Source organism: Dothidotthia symphoricarpi, assembly GCF_010015815.1.
Source record: "Dothidotthia symphoricarpi CBS 119687 unplaced genomic scaffold P153scaffold_4, whole genome shotgun sequence".
Taxonomy (NCBI): domain Eukaryota; kingdom Fungi; phylum Ascomycota; class Dothideomycetes; order Pleosporales; family Dothidotthiaceae; genus Dothidotthia; species Dothidotthia symphoricarpi.
The window spans coordinates 192132-212950 of NW_022985011.1; the positions used below are offsets into that span (position 1 = coordinate 192132).

The 20819-nt window shown below is 52.4% G+C and overlaps 10 protein-coding genes across 10 annotated transcripts; 7 read left to right on the forward strand and 3 right to left on the reverse strand.

Moving 5' to 3' along the window:
- Positions 1–210: 210 nt before the first annotated feature.
- On the forward strand, positions 211–904 carry P153DRAFT_273768 (uncharacterized protein; the record flags this gene model as incomplete). The annotated part of the gene is made up of 2 exons (XM_033662923.1): positions 211–270; positions 323–904. Coding segments are annotated over 2 exons (642 nt in total), but the record flags the coding sequence as incomplete, so codon positions are not given.
- A 518-nt stretch (positions 905–1422) lies between these two features.
- P153DRAFT_166439 (uncharacterized protein) lies at positions 1423–2572 on the forward strand. Its single transcript, XM_033662287.1, has 3 exons — positions 1423–1440; positions 1488–1790; positions 1858–2572. The coding sequence occupies exon 3, from the start codon at positions 1899–1901 to the stop codon at positions 2433–2435; it is 537 nt and encodes a 178-aa protein (XP_033526913.1). The 5' UTR covers positions 1423–1440; positions 1488–1790; positions 1858–1898; the 3' UTR covers positions 2436–2572.
- A 686-nt stretch (positions 2573–3258) lies between these two features.
- P153DRAFT_283411 (uncharacterized protein) lies at positions 3259–4433 on the reverse strand (the record flags this gene model as incomplete). Its single annotated transcript, XM_033663262.1, has 3 exons — positions 3259–3704; positions 3759–4220; positions 4277–4433. The coding sequence occupies 3 exons, from the start codon at positions 4431–4433 to the stop codon at positions 3259–3261; spliced, it is 1065 nt and encodes a 354-aa protein (XP_033526914.1).
- Positions 4434–5896: 1463 nt separating this feature from the next.
- P153DRAFT_393506 (G-patch-domain-containing protein) lies at positions 5897–7289 on the forward strand. Its single transcript, XM_033671243.1, has 2 exons — positions 5897–6044; positions 6097–7289. The coding sequence occupies exons 1-2, from the start codon at positions 5934–5936 to the stop codon at positions 6910–6912; spliced, it is 927 nt and encodes a 308-aa protein (XP_033526915.1). The 5' UTR covers positions 5897–5933; the 3' UTR covers positions 6913–7289.
- Positions 7290–7494: 205 nt separating this feature from the next.
- P153DRAFT_283830 (uncharacterized protein) lies at positions 7495–9647 on the forward strand (the record flags this gene model as incomplete). Its single annotated transcript, XM_033663282.1, has 4 exons — positions 7495–7650; positions 7698–8161; positions 8211–9491; positions 9542–9647. The coding sequence occupies 4 exons, from the start codon at positions 7495–7497 to the stop codon at positions 9645–9647; spliced, it is 2007 nt and encodes a 668-aa protein (XP_033526916.1).
- Positions 9495–10451, reverse strand: P153DRAFT_332824 (3-hydroxyanthranilate 3,4-dioxygenase; the record flags this gene model as incomplete). The annotated part of the gene is made up of 2 exons (XM_033665530.1): positions 9495–10225; positions 10306–10451. The coding sequence occupies 2 exons, from the start codon at positions 10449–10451 to the stop codon at positions 9721–9723; spliced, it is 651 nt and encodes a 216-aa protein (XP_033526917.1). The 3' UTR covers positions 9495–9720.
- A 342-nt stretch (positions 10452–10793) lies between these two features.
- Positions 10794–11608, forward strand: P153DRAFT_354040 (Ctr copper transporter; the record flags this gene model as incomplete). The annotated part of the gene is made up of 4 exons (XM_033666480.1): positions 10794–10799; positions 10871–11072; positions 11149–11440; positions 11494–11608. 4 exons carry the CDS (start codon positions 10794–10796, stop codon positions 11606–11608), a joined length of 615 nt encoding a protein of 204 aa, XP_033526918.1.
- Positions 11609–12499: 891 nt separating this feature from the next.
- P153DRAFT_308895 (fumarate reductase-like protein) lies at positions 12500–14951 on the forward strand (the record flags this gene model as incomplete). Its single annotated transcript, XM_033664724.1, has 5 exons — positions 12500–12861; positions 12922–12990; positions 13043–13280; positions 13333–13796; positions 13846–14951. The coding sequence occupies exons 1-5, from the start codon at positions 12828–12830 to the stop codon at positions 14949–14951; spliced, it is 1911 nt and encodes a 636-aa protein (XP_033526919.1). The 5' UTR covers positions 12500–12827.
- Positions 14952–15170: 219 nt separating this feature from the next.
- P153DRAFT_332833 (uncharacterized protein) lies at positions 15171–17379 on the forward strand. Its single transcript, XM_033665531.1, has 2 exons — positions 15171–15559; positions 15617–17379. Exons 1-2 carry the CDS (start codon positions 15266–15268, stop codon positions 17342–17344), a joined length of 2022 nt encoding a protein of 673 aa, XP_033526920.1. The 5' UTR covers positions 15171–15265; the 3' UTR covers positions 17345–17379.
- A 210-nt stretch (positions 17380–17589) lies between these two features.
- Positions 17590–20706, reverse strand: P153DRAFT_354043 (alanyl-tRNA synthetase-like protein; the record flags this gene model as incomplete). Its single annotated transcript, XM_033666481.1, has 3 exons — positions 17590–17769; positions 17871–20521; positions 20616–20706. 3 exons carry the CDS (start codon positions 20704–20706, stop codon positions 17590–17592), a joined length of 2922 nt encoding a protein of 973 aa, XP_033526921.1.
- Between the last annotated feature and the right edge of the window lie 113 nt (positions 20707–20819).

The window sequence follows — 20819 nt, forward strand, 5'->3', positions numbered from 1 at the left end:
ATCCGCCGAAATGCGATCTCAAGGCAACTTCGATTCAAACCATGATCTATCTTCAGCACCTCTACTGCTCTTTTTGACGTCTCCACAAGCTGTCGCATGACTCTTCAGATGTCCCTGCTTTGATAGGAACTGCGATGATCCGCAAATCCCAACTCAATTGCTTGATATAAACTCCCAAACCATTCCGGAGCTACTCCACTACAGTCCAACATGTCTCTCACGCTTAAGGTTACCTCTCTCTTCGTCAGGACACTGGCCAAGCCAATGGCTGTATGCGATGCTGCATTCAATACTCCCAGACTGCTTCTTATGAAATTCGCAGAATGCCATCAAACGCAATGCCCACGAACACGAGCGATTCCGAAAAATATGCGTTAGCTTCGCGCAAAGACTGCATCGAATAGATATGCACATGCGTCTCGGCCTGCTCCAAGACCCCGCCGTTATCGACCGCCAAATCAAGAAAGAAGTTGCAGCGGCAGAAGCAGCACGAAGACTAGCTGCAACACCCACAGTCAAAACGGAGGCAGAGATGAAGGCAGAAGAGGCCATGACGGAGAAAGAGAGAGCAGATATCAAGAAAAAGGCGGAAGAAAGAACGAGGCCGCGGATACGGCCTCTATCGGAACAGAAGGCGATCGAGACGGGCGCAAACTTCGTGGCCGAAACGTTTATTTTCGCTGTTGGGATAGGTGTCATTCTGGTCGAGCAATGGCGGCAAAGAAGGAAAGCGAGGAATGCGCGAGACGACATTCGAGAAGACTTGGACGAGATGCAAAATGAGTTGAAAGCTGTCAAGGCAGAGTTGGAGGAGTTCAAGGTGAAGCATCCTGAACCTACGCCGTCAGGGAAGCTGCTAGGCTTCTGGCGAGGGAACGGCAAGACAGAAGAAAAGAGGGCGGAGGAGAAGAAGACCGAGGAAAGCAACAATGAACAAAAGAAGACAGTAAAAGAGCGAACAGACACCAAAGCTGCGCCTACAAAACCTATACCGACCGCGAATGTTTCAGGGTCTGCGAATAAGCTACAACCGACTAGCGAGCCACCATCTGGGGAATAGAGTTTCGCGTAGCTCAAGTATCTTCCTATCCATGCTCGCTGCTCTTGTCATCAAACGGTTTATGGTATTCCAGCTGTACTCGCATACCACTGCCCCTCTCTTGTAAATCAACACAGCACGTCGTGCACGTATTCTCCTCTCATGATACCCATCTCTGGCACATAAATAGTTGCATCATGGACTCATGTCTTGGTACCTCGCTACACCGTGTGCATGACAGGTCACTGGACGGTCTGGTTATGTCTTCTGTTGACGCTGTACATCTACCATACATGGTATAAGATCAATAAAAAACATCAAGATATTCAACTCAAACGCTTCTTGGCTCACCGCTTTCGTCTCAAGACTGCATGATCGGTCTCTTTATGCGTGCTTGCTGAGTATGTATTGCAGTGTGAAGCTGTAAAGCCTGCTGAGAGATTGACAGGCTAAGCAATCAAGAGTGCATTTTGTGCGAGAGTTTTCTCGAATCGCAGCAGAACAATCTGCCTCTAGGTATGCTTCGGGCCGCCAGCTATCATGTCATGGTCGTCGCTTCCGTTTCTGGCAGGCGCGCCTGCAGTGCAGCCTGGAAGACTTCCCGCTAACATCGTCGTCGAACGCTTACCAGGACTTGTCAAGCCTATCGGAAAAACACAAAAGGGATCACAATAACGTGTCTTTTCTTAAATAACTCTACTAGTTTGAGTGTGCTTCACCAAATCACGGCTTGCCACTTTGGTGTCGCTCGGTAAGATATCCTTACATTTATCACTTTGGGTGGATCAAGGTTGAGCTGACGGCCAACCCAACTCTAGTTTGACCCATCTTATCTTGCTCACCTTGATCGGCAAGAGTGATGGTCTGCTCTCAGTATCCTAGCAACGAAGTGTGGGCCGACAAACTCGTCCAAGCACCTCCGTCCGGTGAACATACTTTGGGCCTCAAAGTGAAATCTGTTCGTAATGCGTCTATCCCACACCTCGACGGACCATCCGACTACCGCCCGCAGATTGTCCCTACGACCATGCGACATCTGGGCTCCCAACAGCCTCAGTCTCGTTACCAACATCAAATTCATCATCGACACCAACCCCAACATCATCATCAAGCGCGCAACATTGCATCTACGCAAATACCTGTTCGCCAAGATGTTTGTCTCCCAGAAAACGCAGTCAGCAGTCTCTTGCCGTACTGTACTAATGGAGCACCAATGCGTCAGGAGCAGGTCATCGCCTTGACTGACGTTGTTGGCAACCTCAAGGAGCTTGTCATACTCGCATTGAGCGCTGCAAGCGGACATTCAGAATCCGTAGACAAGTTGAACCGGGCTGTAGGAGGCGAGGCTGCAGTGGGTGTCGCAGAGTTCTTCGATGGCGAGTGGGAGGTGGAGTAGAAATTGGGAATTTGCTATCAAGGGCCATGGAAGGGCTGAGGGTTTAGAATGAAGAGTCTGGATCGGACGTGGATGTCGGAACTCCGGCTGGAGTTTGGAGAGATTGACTTTTCAACGTATACTTCACTAAACTATCACCGTTCACCTATCTAGCTAGTATGGGGTATACGTGATATATACAGTTGTAACTATATCCCTTTACCGTTATAGCTACAATTCCCCGACAGAGACAACGCTACCTGGCATAATGAAATCAAATATACAGACAGATTTCTAGTGTCGCGGCATATTTGAGTAACCTCTGGCGCCGCTAAGATGGGGATTTAGTTCAGAACTTGTTTTGAAACCTAACACAATCATAAACGCAAGTTTTGAAACTTGTACCGAGCACACGTCGAAGTTTGAGTTTTCGTTTATTGGTAATGGTGACCAGTTCTGACCACCCGTTTCTCGGCCAGACGATCAAGCTCTTCTAAATTTCTTAATTTTGAGTCATGAATACCTGGCGTCTTTTTCCTGATGCTCGTGGCGCTTCTGGGCCTTCATCCGTGAGCGATGCGGGTTTTAGTGCTATCAACGAACGATGTAAATGTGGAACCATCGACCAAGTACGGCATAACACCTTGCTTAAGAGACAATGATGTGGTAGGACCAATATTTCAATTCAAGAGACCAACAGATAGCACAGGCGAGTGAGACTGGCCTTCCTAAACAAATGAGCGCGTGTGCAAATGTGCAACAGGTATCATGCACAACAAGTGCGCCTTCCAAACAATGACCATCCCAGTATTCCACCGTATATATATATCACAAACCCTGCAAACTAGGATCCGGTGAGGTTCAAGCCAACAGCCGCCAGCGCCGGTCCGACATTCAGGTCCACGCGTATCTTGCTGTGCTGTAGTGCTGTCTCAAAGTACGACAGATGCTGATCCCCGACCATACTCGAATTGCCAGTGATATCAAGGGGAAGAACGGCATTCTTGTACTTGCTTGTGATCAGGGTGATGACTTTGGCTTGATCGGTGGTAGCCTGCATGGGAATGTAGTTGTCACCAGGCTTCAGAATAAGATTGGGAAGCAGTGAGAAACCGAGCGATTCATCTCCGACGGCGAGGTTCATGGTGACGTTACCGAGATCCAAGGTCATGACTGAGGGATTTGGGATGAAGACGGTGCCTTTCGCGTTGGAACCGTCTGCTAGCACTTTGTCCAAGTCGAGGAGAATCTCAAAATCGGTAATGTTAAGACCCTTCAGCGCGTTCAGACCTGAAGTTCTAGTCAGCTTGGTTGTGATAGATAGGCCACGTTGGAGTAACTTACCCTTCATGGAAATTTTCTTATTGTAGTCGACATTCATGGCTGGCAGACCTGACAGATGAATAGTCGGCTTTCCATCTAGATACACGTCGAATGTCTCGCTGGCAAGGGCCACCATAGCGTATTCAGTAAATGCAGCCATGTCCGTAATCTTGATGTCTTGATCGACCGTAACGAAAACTTCTTCCTTAGACTTGGTAGTGGGGATGACAATGTTGAGGAATGGCTTCTTGTCTTCTAGCGATAAAGAGGCATCGAACCTGTCAAGTGTGGGATGGTATTTGCTGTCACTCTTGATTGTGCTTTCAAGCTTCAGATGTATACTGTCAGGTCGTGGGCCTGTGACGTCCTGGGCTGTAACCTCCAGGGTCGAGCCATTGATTTGGTCCTGGGCTATCTTGGGAACGGCGGCATAAATCAAGGGGAGTACGATGACCAGGACGAGGACGGCGAGAACAAGTAGATCTATGACGGGTAAGCCTACACCCGAAGGCAGTTTGCTCTAGAGGACAAGTACTTACCACACCACCAGAACTTTCTGCAGTGGTTCTTCACTCGTCCCTTGGCGCCTGGCTTCGGCCCTGGAGGATACAGGGTATTGAGAATGCCCCCCCGTTTTCGCTGATGCGTTGAATTCGTATTCACCTCCGCTACATGTTGCTCCCCTTTGTAGTCCATTTGAGAGCAAAAACAAGAGATCTAACCAAGACTCTGACTGATCGTGATCGAAGTAGTAGACAAATTGGAAGTCCTACTGATGACCGCAGCACGATAGCGTCGAAATATATGATCGTATTCAATTTCGTTCGTAGTCGACTATGTGTATTGCAACGCCTCGGCACGGCTGATGGTGTCTGCGGGGAGAGGTGATCTTGTGGGGAACCAAGCTTTACATATGATGACCGGGGAAGAGTAAAACGCAGGCGGAGACGGGAACTCTACAAAACTAAGTCGTATTGGGCTGTTCACCGACAGACAAAGTTCAAGGGTCGCTGTAATATAGAGGCGCGATCGCTGACAGGGTCATACGGTTCAACTGTGATTCATCACATTCGCTCAACATGGCAAAATTCCGAGATGATTGCCGCCCAGTTAAGAAATCCATCATGGAGGCATACTGGAACAGAGAGTCGACTGGTAGATATATTTGTTGTACCTTGAAAGGGGCAGACAGCTCACCTAGCAATTGCAAAATGTGAGTGGCTACATACAAGTGATTAGTCCATGTTGTCAGATGTCAAAGCCGGCGGCCCCGACAGGTGTAAGTTCCCAAAGACGAATGGAAAAAAGACAGATGAAAGAAGTTAAGCTCGGACTCAATGAGTAGCCACACCCGCACATTAGATTATACTTCCCCAGACTAGGCGTCGGCAACGGGGATCGTTAGGGTTAGACCCACTGCAACTGCAGTGACACAGTCAACCAATCCGATATTATGCGTGACAGAGTGCAACATCCTCTCCGGAAAGTGTCTGGCTTATTTGCAGGCACGCGATCTTCAAAGGGAGCAGGTGAGCTTCCACCCAATGAACGTGTATATCGAGCCAGGGGGATCGCCACTCGACCGCTTTCACGTGAAAATGTGACACCTGTGCCGAACCGGCCGGCCGCTTGATGATCGAGCCTGAAGAAATCACATATCCTGTGTGGTAACCGCTGTTTAGATGCTCTTGAATGGTGTTGCCTACACGTGCTGAGAAGATACCTCGCATTTTGTACCCCTCACGTATGTATTGCTAAACTGCGATGAGGTTGACGCCTCATAATTCTGAATAATGCGCAAACACACTGTGGGTCGCAGGATTAGTGACAATTCCGTATTTAATGTGTTGAGGTTTCCGGGCGGTGCAATGCACGAGTGACATGGACAGAACTTTACGTCTCGAGTTTCAAAGCATCGGTACCCTGGGAGTGTATGGAAATGACATATCAGGAAGCAGCCGAGGGTTTGCACCAACTAAGAATAGACCAATCGTCGCAGAAATGTGGCAAGCCGTCAAACAGAATGATTTAGTGTTGATGTTGAGCGTAGGCGAAAGAGAGGTCGTGGGGAGTGTGGAGAATGCAGGGTCGCTGCTAAACGCGCTAAGATACGCTTACATAGGCTTCGTCGACGTAATTTGAATGTCGCAAACTCGCGACTGGGCATTGCACTGCAGCATCGACTACACAGACATCATGGCGGAATCGGACGACGAAGATGACTACATGAACATGATCTTTGAAGATGCGCCAAAAGGACCAAAATTCGAGACGTCACTCCAGCGCGCCGCGCGCAAACGCAAGGAGGTTCGTGTGTGAGCATGTTTATGGATTTGGTGGAGCTGATATGAAGCTCCAGGGCGAGGCCAAAGCGCGACAGAAAACTAAATCCGAACGTGAAGCAGAAGCAGAGGCAGCTCGGGAAGCATCACTGGCGACTGCCTTGCCCGAGACTAACAAAGGCTTCAAGATGATGGCTAAGTTTGGCTTCAAGCAGGGTGATGCGCTAGGCAAATCCGAGAATGCGCGCAAGGAGCCTATACAAGTCAGTGTCAAGGAAGACAGAGGAGGCATTGGACTGGAATCCGACAAGAAACGCAAAATCAGAGAGCAATGGGCAGAAGCGGAGCGAGAGGCCAAGCGCTCCAAAGAGGAAGAAGGCGACTATCTCGAGATACGTCGACAGGAGCAAAAGGACAAAAAGCTGGAGAGGGACCTAGACAGTGCACAAAGGACAGCGGAACGATTGACTGAGAAGGAAGCCGAGGACAAAGGTACCACCGAGCCATTCGACAAGCCGCTGAAAGATATCAACGTCTTGTGGCGCAGCCGCGCGCGACGGAGGGTCGAGATACAGCATGACAAACAGCAGCGCCGCGAGCTTGATAACAGCCTTGCTTCTCGGCTGCCTACTCTGGCTGATGAGGACGAGGACAACGATTCAAAGGTAGCGTTAGGCCATGACTTGACGCCCTTTTACACCTCTCTTGAGCATGATCTCGAAGACGAAGATCCTGAGTTGGCGGAGTTTGACGCTCTACCAGTGACGGAGAGACTTGAAAAGGTCCTTCTACATCTACGGGGAGAGTTCCACTACTGTCTATATTGTGGTCATCAATACCCCGACGCAGAGATGGAAGGCTGCCCAGGAGTGACCGAAGAGGATCATGACTGAGAGCCTTGTCATGTAGGGCGAAGAACCCAAATCAACCATATAGTTTTGAAGCTCTAGTCACAGCCTCGCCTTATTCTAACCACCACGACGTTCTATGCATCCCGCATCGACTTACTCCATCAGCAGGCAGAGCGTTGTGCACAAAGCTGAACTGGAGATCACTGACTGGGTAGTCGGTGATCAGAGAATCTGATAAAGTTCTTTCAAGTATAAACGTGTTCGTCTGCCTCCCCAGAAAGGGTTGCATTCGAGGCACTCTGCAAACGAACGGCCTGGCGAGTTGAGCATGATCGATAGAATAACAATAACGATTCTGAGATATCGACCGGACTTTCAGTGACATTGAAATAGTCTTAGAGATAAAATTTACTTAAAACCCTTGTTTTCTGTTCACACACTTTATAAATGAATCTGCGAACATTTTCTGTATATACTCGTCCAAAGCGCGTCGACGCTTTGACCAGCTCACGACTCACGGTAGCACGTGTTGGCGTGTTTGCTGGTCGCGTCGAGACATCGACTTCATGGTTTCAATCATCAACAACCCCGTCCCAATACTTCGTACCAATCTGCTAACTCACAATGGAGCATCAAAGGTGCTATGTTTACGAACCATCTGCGACGGAAGAGCGAGCGCCCAAGCGCCAGCGTGTAGGCGAATTCAATCCGCAAGCACAACTACCAGAACGGCTCCAAGCCTACCGCGAGATATGGGCGCAACAAGAGGAGCTAATCGAAGTAAAGTTTGTCAATCATCACTAATTGGGAGTTGCTAACAACGGCAGAGTACGCTCGAACAAGCTGATGGCGCGACTCAGGAGAAGATTGTCAACTTTATCACAGCAGCTGGGGCCTCTTCAGACGAACAAAGATTTGCCATCCCTACAGGTCTTATTGTCGCAGGCCCTAGTATCGCATCTCATGGACCTTTCTTTCAGCGTCTGGGCGAAAAGATCACAGAAGACACAGATGGAGCCTATGTAGTGCTAACGTCCGGAGAATGTCCCAATCTGAAGACGCTTCTGAAAAATCTTATCAAGAAGGTGACATCGCGTGCAGAAGACGACGACGATGAAGACCTGGAGCGCTCAGCGACGTCTTCGAGGCATGGACCGAAGTTGCTCAACTACGATCTTGGCCACGTTCAGGAATGGCGCAAGAAGAACCGTGTCATGAGTATTATTGTTGCGATCCAGGACAGTGAAGCTTTTGATGCTGGACTACTTGTGGATATGGTTGATCTTTTTCAGTAAGTCTATCTCTGAATGTTTGTTTCGGTTGTGCTAACCCCTCTCCAGCTCGTGGCTTGACCGTCTACCTTTTGTACTACTTTTTGGCATCGCTACTTCTGCTGAGAGCTTTGAAGAACGCCTGTCAGGAAAGTCACTACGTTATCTCGAGGGTGAGAAATTCGATGTCACCCAATCTGACGAGATCGTTGAGACGCTGTTCAGCGCAACAGTCGCCAGTACGGATGGCTTCTTGCGTATCGGACCAAACCTTTGTCGCCGTATGCTGGATCGGCAGAAAGATCATGTCCAGAACGTTCAGGACTTTTGCGACGGGTTGAAGTACGCTTATATGTCACATTTCTACGCCAGTTGCCCTAGTATCTTTCTCAAGGACGGAATTGCTTTCGAGAACCTGTCTGCGGATATGTTTGAAGCTGTACGCAACTTGCCGTCTTTTCGTCGGTGGATAGAAGACAAGCTGGACAATGGACAAGCGCAAGAAGTTTGCAAGCTGCTTACCTCGAACCAGTACCTGTTTGATGAGGTTACAAATCATGTTGGTTCCGGCCAGCATGCTCTCTCCACTATGAGCCACGCAGCCAAGGTCCTTGCCAGCCTACGGGATTGTCTGCAAATGTCACCTTCTGTTCGCCTCTCATCAATCTGGACTCGAGCAGCATCAGGAGAAATATCAGGCTCACCGCTTCTACGCGAAACAATGTTGTCCATCAGGAAAATGCCATCAGACAAGCTGTCTCAACTTTTGTCTTCTATGGAGACTCACAAAGGCGACTACTTCCCACTGGACATCAGCTCTTTCTATCAAGAGCTAGATGCCTTGATCGAAAAGAACGACACTGCTGCACCTCTGCGCACTCAACACGACGTCCGCAATGACAGTCTCAGAACTACGGTCGTGGCGCAAAAGGTGCTACTAAGCAAGCACAAGGCAGCACTTTCAGAACAGGACAAAGCCTACTCAGACTTGGTTGGACGTTTCCATGATCAGCTTGATGAGTACTTCACTTCAGCCTTCCTCGACCCACGAACACTTTTCCTCTCGGAAATCCTGATGTACGATCTCAAGTCGCCACACACCGAGGTCTTCCAGCCTAAGCCACGCTTTGCAATCGAACGCGCTTTGGCATCTCCGCATGACTATCTGGGCTGTGACTGTTGCGGCGGAGACGATGGTACAGGAGCGGCCTTGTCGGCAACCCAACCTGCCGCTGCTATTGTCTATCAGATGTACCTCGAGTCTGGTACCCTGATCAATGTGACTGATTTGTGGGCAGCTTTCAACGCGATTGCTGGAGATGGAGATGACGAAAATGAGTCCAGGACAATGTAGGTCATGCTATAAAGTTTACGTCGTCTTTGTTTACTAATGTCTATAGGGCTTTATTCCAACGCGCGCTCGCCGAGCTCAAGTACCTGGGTCTCGTTAAACCCAGCAGAAAGAAGACTGACCACATCGCCAAGATGATGTGGAAAGGGCTGTAGACCGTTTTTCTTCTCCTGCGACTTCGTATAATACACCTATTTTCGTACAAACTCTACACCTCATCTGTCACTTTCACGCCTTTGGTTGCGGCGCAGTATCGCAAATCGTCCCACAACTCTTACACTTCCTCGCTCCTGTATCGGCCTTGAATGTGTTCACCGCGTCCTTGATCTGCGTCCCTAAATCTGTGCAATGGAAACTCTTCTCATGCACCTTCTCCCCACAGTTTTGGCAATACCACCGTAACCGATCCAGACTGCCCTCGGGCCTCTTCTGCTCTAGCACAATGCCCACCGTATCCTTGAAGCGCACTGGATTGTGCGGCGTATTGGGCGGCAGAAGGAACATGTCACCCTCGTGGATATGGATGTCTTGGAACTGGGAGTCGGGCGGTTGGGATGTGTCGACGACTTTGAGCAGCATGGAGCCTTTGTGTTGGTAGAACCACTCAGCCGTTTCATTGATATGGTAGTCTGTGCGTTCGTTGGGACCGCCGACTATCATGACGGTTACGGAGGAGTTGTAGACGCAGTAGTTGTTTATGGGCGGCTTGAGCATGTGGGAGTTCTCGGAGATCCTGTGCGCGGCAGGTTAGCAGGCGATACGGTTGTCGCGTAGGGTGTTGGAAGTATCTGTGGGTTTGTTGAGTGTACATACCATTTTGGGATATTCAACGGTGGGCCAAGTAACCTGCGTGGCGTTGTATGCGAGAATTCGCGTTGTGAGAGGGCTCCGGAGGTGCGCACGAGTGGTCGCGACACTGAGCTTTGCAGGAGTCGAGTGGCGGGTCGTAAGCACCGCATTGTTGTTGACATATTTGAGGACTTTTTCTATGCGCGAAACCAACACATATAAATCTCTAAACCCAGTCGTGACGTTGTCGAGTTGTGCATGTCATCCACAAGTTCTCGACCCGCGACAGCTCCCCGCAATCCCGCAACGCGCGCGGCCCGTGCGAGTCCATAGTGTGACACGCGACAACTGGTTGCGTGATAACTTGCTCATCTACATCTACAACTCTACTCCCTTTCTCAAACTTGACACTTCAGCAGTAATTCGATATGGATCACTCACACATGGATCACGGCCATATGGACCACGGCGACCATAGCATGCCTGGCATGGACCACGGCAACCAATGCAACATGAACGTATGTATTCACCTCGAACATCCCATGTATCACCGTATGCGTGTTTGAACTTGCGCTGATTATGGTCACAGATGCTCTTCACGTGGGACACCACGAATCTCTGCATCGTCTTTCGTGGCTGGCGCATTGACGGCACCGGCTCCCTTATCTTCTCTCTTCTCGCGATTGTTATGCTCACGGCGGGCTACGAGGCGATTCGCGAGGCGTCGAGACGGTATGAGCTGTACGCGAGTAGGGTGGCAGAGGGCAGGAGAGGCGCAGAAGACTTGAGAGGTGAGTTTATGCATTTCGTTTCGTGTGGGAAGAGGTGGTAGGAAGCATATAAAGCATCTTGTATGGGTCTATGCAGAGGTTCCAACTTGTTACGAAAAGACGACCACATGGCTAGTTCTTCGAAGGCGCATGTTTGAATTTCTGCACCCCATCAATGCGAGAGAAAGACATGAGATGCAGACAGGCCATATTTTCTTGCCATGTCGTCTTCTGGAACAGAAGCTGAACCCAGCGCGCGAAGATGCTGCAGATGAATCGAGCTCATTACTTGGCCCAGGGAGAAACGTAGGAAGGGACTCGGAGCAGCAGATGAAGATTGTGAAAGCGATCTTGTATGCGGTGCAGGTGTTCTACTCGTTCTTTATCATGTAAGTTTCCGCCGGCATGGACTCGTTGTAGAATTCCAAGTTAACGAGTGCAGGTTGTTGTTCATGACATACAACGGTTGGATCATGCTGGCTGTTGCTGTGGGAGCTTTTGTCGGCTACTTGATGTTCAGCAATTCATCGCCGACCAAGTCGGCTGCTTGTCACTGAGATGGTTAGATACGACCACAGCGGTTGGGCGACATCGACTTTGCGCCTCTGATGGGAAATCTGGGGCAGCAGATGCACATGCAGGGTCTGGGGACTAAGCCTGCTGCATGTAGCCTAACAACGCTCCGAGTTCTCCACATTTCTTAAGGGCCGTTTCTCGAGGCAAAGTTGGCTGTTTCCTGCAATATCCGGAGCCTCGAAAGATGGAGGTGGCTCTAGCGTAGTGCATGTCTGTTAGTGTTTGTGATTTCGTAACCGTTCGTGTTCCTAAGCAATCGTTCTGGCTCGCAAGAGTCGGTCAGCAAGGCGTGCAAGAGCCTATGTGAGGACCTTGATACCGCGTTTGCTCGAGCTCGCGTCAAGGAGGGCCGAAGAGATCAGATATGTCGGTAGCGCTTGCTCCGAACAATTTGATGCTTATCAATTTTCGATACTGTCACCATATTCATAGTGATCAATTGTTCAAGATCTTGAACCCACAGTTTGATAACTTCATGTTGAGATGAGAAAAGTACATGCTGTGACTTGATCCAAGGTCAAACAAGGCAATGCAGCCCGCTCGATGAGCGTTGCGCTCGTGCCAGGGCAGGGCAAAAGCTGGACCAAAGGCCGATCGGCCTCTGCGTGCGTTGCGCGGAGGGAATTGCCGAAGTTGGCATCGTGAGTCGTGAACATCTTAAATGAGTATCGACAACTAAAGGCAAAGAAGTCGAAATCAAAATAAGAGAAATCCGCTGTGATATAATGGTTGTTGAAACTGGATTTAGTTTATGCACCTGTCTTCACATGCCAGCTGCAACTCGCTCATGTTGACGCGTGACCTTTTGCCCCAGATTCCAAGTCCGAGGTCACTGGCCAGCAGTCAGCACCGCGCCCATCCCAGATGTCCTGTCATGTGTACAACGACGGGGCTCGGCGCCTTCACATGCGACGCGCAGCCGTACTGAAAGAAGTAAACATCAATGCATCACAGGCTCGGAGCAGCCATCTCCATCGGCCTGCGTTCGCCGGTGTATAACAACTAGCTCGTCATTCGCTGGGGGGCAGTGTGGAAGACGTTCCCTTACAGCCGAGGCTGGTAACTAGCGTCGAGTGGAGAATGTAAGGGAAGCTTAATCCTCCGCGTACAAAGGCCCCATTCTCCGCACTTCTCTCCCGCATTTGCACTCACGAGACTTTGTTTGCACTTTCTTTCGTCTCCACATTTACACACGTCGCGATGTCTCCACGCGTTATTGTTGTTGGTGCTGGCTGTGAGTGAAGCCATCTGCCGGATGATGCTACGCGGTGTCGGATGCTAACGAGGTTGACAGTGTCCGGCTTGAGCGCTGCTCACACTATCTACCTTGCCGGTGGCAATGTTGTTCTCCTCGACAAGAACAGTGAGTTTCAAAGTTTGCTGTGCTAAGGAATGCGAAGGCTGATATGCGCCAGACTTCATGGGAGGCAACTCCACCAAGGCCACATCTGGAATCAACGGTGCCCTGACAAGGACGCAAGTTGACCACCAGATTGGCGATAGCGTCAAGCAGTTTTACGACGACACACTCAAGTCTGCGCGAGACAAGGCGCGACCAGACCTGATCAAGGTCTTGACGTACAAGTCCGCCGCTGCTGTCGAGTGGTTGATGGATGTCTTCAACCTGGACCTGACTCTCGTTTCGCGATTGGGGTATGTTTGAAACTGTCGCGTTTGGATGAAAACGGCTTGCTGACCGGAACAGTGGCCACTCCCAGCCCCGAACTCACCGTGGTCACGATGCCAAGTTCCCCGGTATGGCCATCACATATGCCCTGATGCAGCGATTCGAGGAGTTGGCTACGGCAGAGCCAGACCGCGTTCAGCTTGTCAAGAAGGCCAAGGTCACCAGCGTCAATATTGAGAACAACCGCGCTACCGGTGTCACATACACATTTGGCGGTGAGGAGACAACAGTCGAGGGCCCGGTTATTCTGGCGACTGGTGGCTACGCTGCCGATTTCACAGAGGACTCGCTCCTGAAGAAGCACAGGCCAGACACCTTTGACCTGTCAACCACCAACGGTGCCCATGCCACTGGTGACGGGCACAAGATGTTGATGAAGATCGGTGCCAACGGCATCGACATGGACAAGGTCCAGGTTCACCCAACTGGTCTCGTAGACCCCAAGGACCCTACGGCCAAGACAAAGTTCTTGGCTGCTGAAGGTGCGTCAACATGCTATTCCTTCCAAACTCGTCAGCTGACATCGCCTAGCTCTCCGTGGTGAGGGCGGTATTCTCCTCAACGGCAAGGGCAAGCGCTTCTGCGACGATCTCGGTCACCGCGACTACGTTTCCGGCAAGATGTGGGAGGAGAAGGAGAAGGGCACATGGCCCATCCGCCTCATCCTCAACTCCAAGGCCTCCAACGTTCTCGACTTCCACACCAGGCATTACTCTGGCCGTGGCCTGATGAAGAAGATGACCGGCGCAGAGCTCGCCAAGGAGATTGGTGTCAGCGACAAGGAGCTTCAGGAGGAGTTCCAGAGCTACAACGCTATCGCTAAGGGCGAGAAGAAGGATGTCTGGGGCAAGAAGTACTTCCACAACCTGCCCCTTGACATCGACGATACTTTCCACGTCGCACATATGGAGCCCGTGCTCCACTTCACCATGGGTGGTATTGAAATCAACGACCAGGCACAGTGCTTGAACAACGATGGCAAGCCATTCGATGGCCTGTACGTCTGCGGTGAGCTTGCAGGTGGCGTCCACGGTGCCAACCGTCTCGGTGGCTCATCACTACTTGGCTGCGTCGTCTACGGTCGTGTAGCTGGTGACTCTGCGTCCAAGTACCTCTTCCAGCAAGCGCTGAACTCGACTGGCGGCTCGGCTGTCAACCGTCTCGGCCAGATCTCCCTGCACATCGACCCATCAACACCCGGCAAGATCTCAGTCGAGTGGGGCAACGGCACCAGCAGTGGTGCTTCGGGGTCTGAGGGCCAAGACAAGGTCGCACAGCAATCACAGCTATCGGCGGCACCGGTCATGAAGAGCGGCTCCGACTCAAGCGACCCCGGTAAGGTGACAAAGCCCAACGAGCCGGCCAAGTTCTCCATCCCAGACAAGGAGTTTTCGCTCGAGGAGATTGCGAAGCACAACAAGAAGGACGATCTATGGATCGCAGTAAAGGGCATTGTCATGGACGTGACCAACTGGACAGACGAACACCCAGGTGGTCCTCAGGCGCTGTTCAGCCACATGGGCAAGGACGCGTCGGAGGAGTTTGAGATGCTGCACGACGATGAAGTGATCCCCAAGTACGCGCCCGAGATTGTCATCGGAAGGGTCAAGGGGCAGGAGGTGACGCTTGAGTATTAAAATATTTATATCTTGACGTTTTGTACATTTAGCCTTTTCTTGGAATAATATACCTCATTACTTCTATACCAGTTCCAGAAACTCGCACGATTTAGATCTGAATTATTGGAACGCAAACACGCGTGTGAGGCTTTAGCTGCAGATCACAAACGCTGGACCCTGGCCCTTTCTCACCCCACAAAAATGACATGCCGTAACCCCCTTTGGTCACGACCTACGCAATCACTCGTTCAACCAAACGCGTACACTTGACCGGCGTTGAGAAAAATGCAGCGCCAGCATCGCCGCCACTCTTTTGACGCACAATAGCCACGATGACGGCGCACGACGAGGTCGACGACTGGGGCGTTCCCGTCGGCGCATACCAGGACCCGGACAACCTGCCCGCGCAGATGTTGAGTCTGGTCAGGGCCTATGTTGTGTACAGAATGAAGCCTGCGGTGGTGAGGCGGTACCATGCGCTGAGGAGGAGGAATTGGAGTCCCCGCCAGCTGTTTACGCTTGTCAACGCGCTGGTGCTGGTTTGGTGGGTGGTGTTGTACTGGGGGGAGAGGGGTGTGTTTGAGGGTGCTGTGGGGAAGTGCAGCTGGGAGGGGTGGGAGGACTGGGTGTGTTGTATTCTGGTGTTGATGTACTTGGAATATGCGGGCTGACTGGATATATAGGAAGCAGGAGCAAATCCCCACCGCCTCATCTTCATCGCCGACCCGCAGCTCGTCGACCCGCATACCTACCCGGGCCGTCCGTGGCCCCTCAACCCGCTCGCCATGGAGTACACCGACCTTTATATGCGCCGCGTGTATTCGCGCCTGCAGACTGTGCTGTACCCCGACACGGTCATGTTTCTGGGGGATCTGTTCGATGGCGGCCGCGAGTGGTCGACGCGCACGACTCGCTCCCCTGAGAAGGAATACCGGCAGTACGGCGACGACTACTGGCTGAAAGAGTACAATCGCTTTGGCAAGATCTTCCTGAATCACTGGGGCGATGGGGGCATGCAATCGCGTCCAGGCCAGCCAGGCCGGAAAATCATAAGCAGTCTGCCTGGGAACCACGACCTGGGATTCGCGCGGGGCGTGCAAGTCGGCGTGCGCAATCGCTTCAACGCCTACTTCGGCGACGGGAACCGCATCGACATCCTCGGGAACCACACATTCGTCTCCATCGACAGCGTCTCGCTCTCCGCGCTAGGCCAAGACTCGCCAAACCAAGTAGAAGACCTCTGGCGCCCGACAAAAACCTTCCTCGAGAACGCAAAAGTCCAGAAACACCGCCTCGTGCAGCGCGAACTCCGCACGCAGATGGGCCTGAAACCCTACCCGGCCTTCCCACACACCGTCATCCCCGCACAAGACCTCCCCAAAGCAACCCTCCCCCACTCCAACGCAGACGTCCACGACTTCCCCACCATCCTCCTCTCTCACGTGCCCCTCTACCGCCCACCAGGCACCCCCTGCGGCCCCCTCCGCGAGCGCCACCCCCCCTCCCCCGGAAACCCGGACACGGACGACCGCAACGCCATCGCCGTGCGCGGCGGCTACCAGTACCAGAACGTGCTGAACCGCGAGCTGACAGCCGAGATTGCGCAGAAAATCGGCGACGTGCGCTATGCGTTCTCCGGCGACGACCACGACTACTGCGAGCTTGTGCACCGCGGGTACGCTAGCCCCGGGACCGGTATTCGCGAAATCACCGTCAAGAGCGTGAGCTGGGCTATGGGCGTGCGGCTCCCTGGCGTCGTGCTGGCCAGTCTGTGGAATCCTGTTGATGAGCAGGGGAAGAGCGTTGCCGCCGATCCCGCGCGCAAAACTGTACAAACGAAGTTATGTCTGCTGCCGGATCAGATTGGCACGTTTATTCGGTATGGGGTGTTGTTTGGCATTACGCTTGTTGCGCTCGTGTGTCGTGCTGCGCTGGTGGCAGGGGGCGTTTTGTCGAAGGCGATAAGTGCGCCGTTACTTCCTGTGACTGCTAGGCCTGCGCAGGATGTGGATCTACATACTTCCTCGTCGGCGAATTCTTCCGCAGATACGGCGAAGACTATACTGCAGAGTCGCTCGTCTCGCGCTGCTACGTTTACACAACAACAGCAGCAGCAGACGCATGCGTACACTTACCCCCTCGTCCAACACGCTGGGTACAATCCTGCTCTGGACATTAACATCGATACTAATACCAATACCGATGTTGATGAGAAACACGTGAAGATCTACGGCCACACACATGCGCAGAGAGATAGGAGTAGGGATGGACATGGGGATGGGGGAAGGGAGAGTAAGCCAGTGAAGAGGAGAAAAGGGGCTGCGCTGTTTTGGTACGAGGTACGTGTGGGACTGGGTACGGTGTGTTTGTGGGGGTTTGCGGCGTATGGGGGGTTGGTGGTTTGGGGGTAGTTGTGATGTTGTGTTTTTGTGTGAGGGTATGAAGGGGAGAGAGGGAAAAAAAAAGAGGGGGGGTTATGGTGTACTGTATACTGTACTATGAGGTGTGTGTAGGAATATCAAACTAACATCTACAACATCACATCGCCAGCCAGCCAGCCAGCCAGCCAGCCAGCCAGAGTGCCCCTCCCACCTGATCAAGTATTTGAAAATATTTCTTGTTCATCTATTCATACTGCCTTACATATGGCTACAACCTACAAACTAAGCCCCTCAATCCATTTCCGCGCCTCCTCAACCCCATCATCAACCTTCTCCGCATTCGTGCCCTGCCCGATCGCCGTCGGCGCACCAGGCTTACCCCCCGCCTTACCGCCGATAATGGGCGTAACGGCCGCCGCCCACTTCGGTCCATCTGCGCCCTTTGCCTTGAGATCCTGGGGAATTGTTAGCCAGAATCCATACACACAGCGTTCATCCACCCCCAGACAAGACAGGGCATGTGTGAAAAGAACGAAAAAAAGGAAGATGAACATACCTCTCCAACAAAACACCCATGAACAACCTTCTTCTCGTCCTCACTCGCCGCGAAAAGATACACGCTCTTCCCCTTCAGCGCGCTCTTGGGCCCACCAACAGTCTTCAGCACGTCGCTAATCGCCTTGTTAACATTACTGCTCCACGCGACCTTCTGCACGAGGAACGTCTGCTTCCCGTCGCTAAAGTGCTGCGTCACAGCATCCAGAACGCGTTTATTCTCTGCCTTAGCAGCAGCCTTCTGCTCATCTAGGATGCCCTTCTGAATCTTCGCAAAGCGGTCTTTGAGCGCTGATTTCGTGAGCGCAGAAGCAGACAGCTGGTTGAGCTCTACGCCGATTTTCTTGGCCTCGGCCTCCTTCTGCGCGCCGAAAGCCATTTTCTCGAGCGCGTCGAGGGTAGCGGCGAAGTCTGCGCCGAGACGCTGCACGTTGTATGCCTCCTGGCCTGTGACGGCGACGATGCGGCGGATGCCCTTTGCGATGCCCGACTCCTCCAGGATGACGAGCTCCTTGATCTCAGATGTGTTCTTGACGTGTGTCCCGCCGCAGAACTCGATGGAGAGTTTTTCCCATTTCGCGTCTGATGGGTTGGCGAGCAGGTCGTCGACGGAAGTGCCGACGGAGACGACGCGGACGGGGTCGGGATATGTCTCGCCGAAGACGGCGCGTACGCCGCGGATCTGCTTGGCGGTTGCGAGGGGGACGTCTTTTGCGTAGACTTCGGAGTTTTGCTTGATGTACTCGCTGGATATCTTCTCGACTTTTTCGAGCTCGGCGTCCGACAAGCCCGCCTTGTGCGAGAAGTCGAAGCGCAGCTTCTCTGGCGCGACGAGGGAGCCCTTTTGGTCGACTTCGTTGCCGAGGACTTCGCGGAGGGCGTAGTTGAGGACGTGTGTGCCGGTGTGATTGTTGCGGATGGGGTTTCGTCGCAGCTCGTCAAATTCGGCAAGAACTTCGCTGCCCACGCTCAACTCGCCGTACTTGATGTAGCCGGTGTGCAGAACATAGCCAGCGTAGACCTGCACATTCTCGATGCTGATCTCCGCCTCACCATCAACAAGAAGCCGTCCAGTATCGAACTCTTGACCACCCTGCTCAGCGTAGAAATTTGTCTTGTCGAGTAGAACACCAAACTGTTCGCCTTCGGGTACCTCCTTTGTGCTCTTCAAGAAGTTCTTGTTGTGGTAGATGGCCTTGATAGTCGCCGTGATGTTCTCGCGGCCGTACTTTGCAAAGTCGTCCGTCTTGGGGACTTCGCTCATATTGTCCAGCGCGCCCAGATCGTGCACATCGAACTTCACAACCACACCAGCAGCCTTCTTGTCGCCCTTGCTGGCCTCGCGAGCCTTCTCCTGCGCCTCCTCGACCTCCTTGTCGTTGATGTTGAGTCCGCGCTCTTCAGCCATGAGCTTGGTAAGGTCGACAGGGAAACCGTAGGTGTCGTACAACCGCCAAACGTCGTCTCCAGCCAGATCATTCGACCCCTTTGCCTTTGCCTTTTGCGCATACTTTTCAAAGATGCCCTCACCGCGGTCCAACGACTTGGCAAAGGCCTTTTCCTCCTCGTCGAGAATCTCAATAATGTCCAGCTGCTTCTTCTTGATCTCGGGGAACATGTCGCCCATCTGGTCGACGAGCGTAGGAATGATCTTTCCAAAGAAGTTGCCAATTTCCACCTCGAAGTACTTGCGCGCATATCGGGCGCCTCGTCGCAGCACACGACGCACAACGTATCCTCGCCCGACGTTGTTGGGTACACCGCCGTCGGCAATGGCGAAGCTCATCATTCGAGCGTGGTCGGCGACAACTCGGTACGCGGTATCGATGCCATCTGGGTCATCCTTGCCGAACTTGCCCTTGTATTCCCGCGCGCCTGTGATCTCTTGTATCCTCTTGAACAGCGGTGTGAAGACGTCAGTGTCGTAGTTGGACATCTTATGCTGCAGCACCGAGACCAACCGCTCGTAGCCCATACCCGTGTCAATGTGTTTGTTGGGGAGCGATCGCAACGACCTGTCAGGCTCGCGGTTGTACTGCATGAAGACGTTGTTCCAGATTTCGATGACCTCAGCGTCGTCCTTATTGACCAGATCAGCAGCATTCCTGTACTTGCCGTCGACGGGCGCCCTCAGATCGTAGTGCACCTCAGAGCAAGGTCCACACGGCCCCTGGTCGCCCATCTCCCAGAAGTTGTCCTTCATGTCTCCAGGCAGGATATGATCTTCGGGCACACCGTTCTTCTTCCACAGCTCCTTGGCCTCGAGATCCGGGTCGAGGGTGTCGGAGCCCTCAAAGTACGTGACGTAGAGTCTCTGGGGATCAATGCCGTAGACTTTTGTGAGCAGCTCCCAGGTGAAGCCAATGGCCTCCTCCTTGAAGTAGTCGCCGAAACTCCAGTTGCCCAGCATCTCGAAGAAGGTGTGGTGGTAGCTGTCCTTGCCCACATCGTCGAGGTCGTTGTGCTTTCCACCGGCGCGAATGCACTTTTGCGAGTTGGCGGCGCGCTTGAGGGTTGCGAAGTCAGAGGACGGGTCGACGGTGCCGAGGAAGATGGACTTGTACTGGTTCATGCCGGCATTGGTAAAGAGGAGGGTGGGATCGGAGAGGGGGACGACCGAGGACGAGGGGACTGGGGAGGTCAATTGGTGTTCTATGCATTATTCTTCTGGAGCAGTCACGTATAGGAAAGTGACAATGTAGGGAAAGTCACATATAGAAGGGCAGAATAAAGAACGCGAACATACCAAACTTGTGTCCCCGCTCCTGAAAGTAGTCCAAGAAGGTCTGGCGCACACGAGCAGCACTCCACTCGTGTGTCTCGTCGACGAGGGCCATATCTGCGGCCTGCGCGTTGGCGGTGGCAGTACGGTGGAGGGGTATCGGCGCAGCAGTAAAGGCACGAGCGGGCAGAAGACGGGCGTGCTGCTGCTGCTGGTGTTGTTGGCGTC

Excerpts from the sequence above, each read along its gene's own strand:
- P153DRAFT_166439 (XM_033662287.1), top strand. The coding sequence starts at position 1,899 with ATGGTCTGCTCTCAGTATCCTAGCAACGAAGTGTGGGCCGACAAACTC.
- P153DRAFT_393506 (XM_033671243.1), top strand. The coding sequence starts at position 5,934 with ATGGCGGAATCGGACGACGAAGATGACTACATGAACATGATCTTTGAA. Across the intron at positions 6,045-6,096 it reads CCGCGCGCAAACGCAAGGAG|GGCGAGGCCAAAGCGCGACA; the intron begins GTTCGTGTGTGA and ends ATGAAGCTCCAG.
- P153DRAFT_332833 (XM_033665531.1), top strand. The coding sequence starts at position 15,266 with ATGACGGCGCACGACGAGGTCGACGACTGGGGCGTTCCCGTCGGCGCA. Across the intron at positions 15,560-15,616 it reads GGGAGGGGTGGGAGGACTGG|GAAGCAGGAGCAAATCCCCA; the intron begins GTGTGTTGTATT and ends CTGGATATATAG.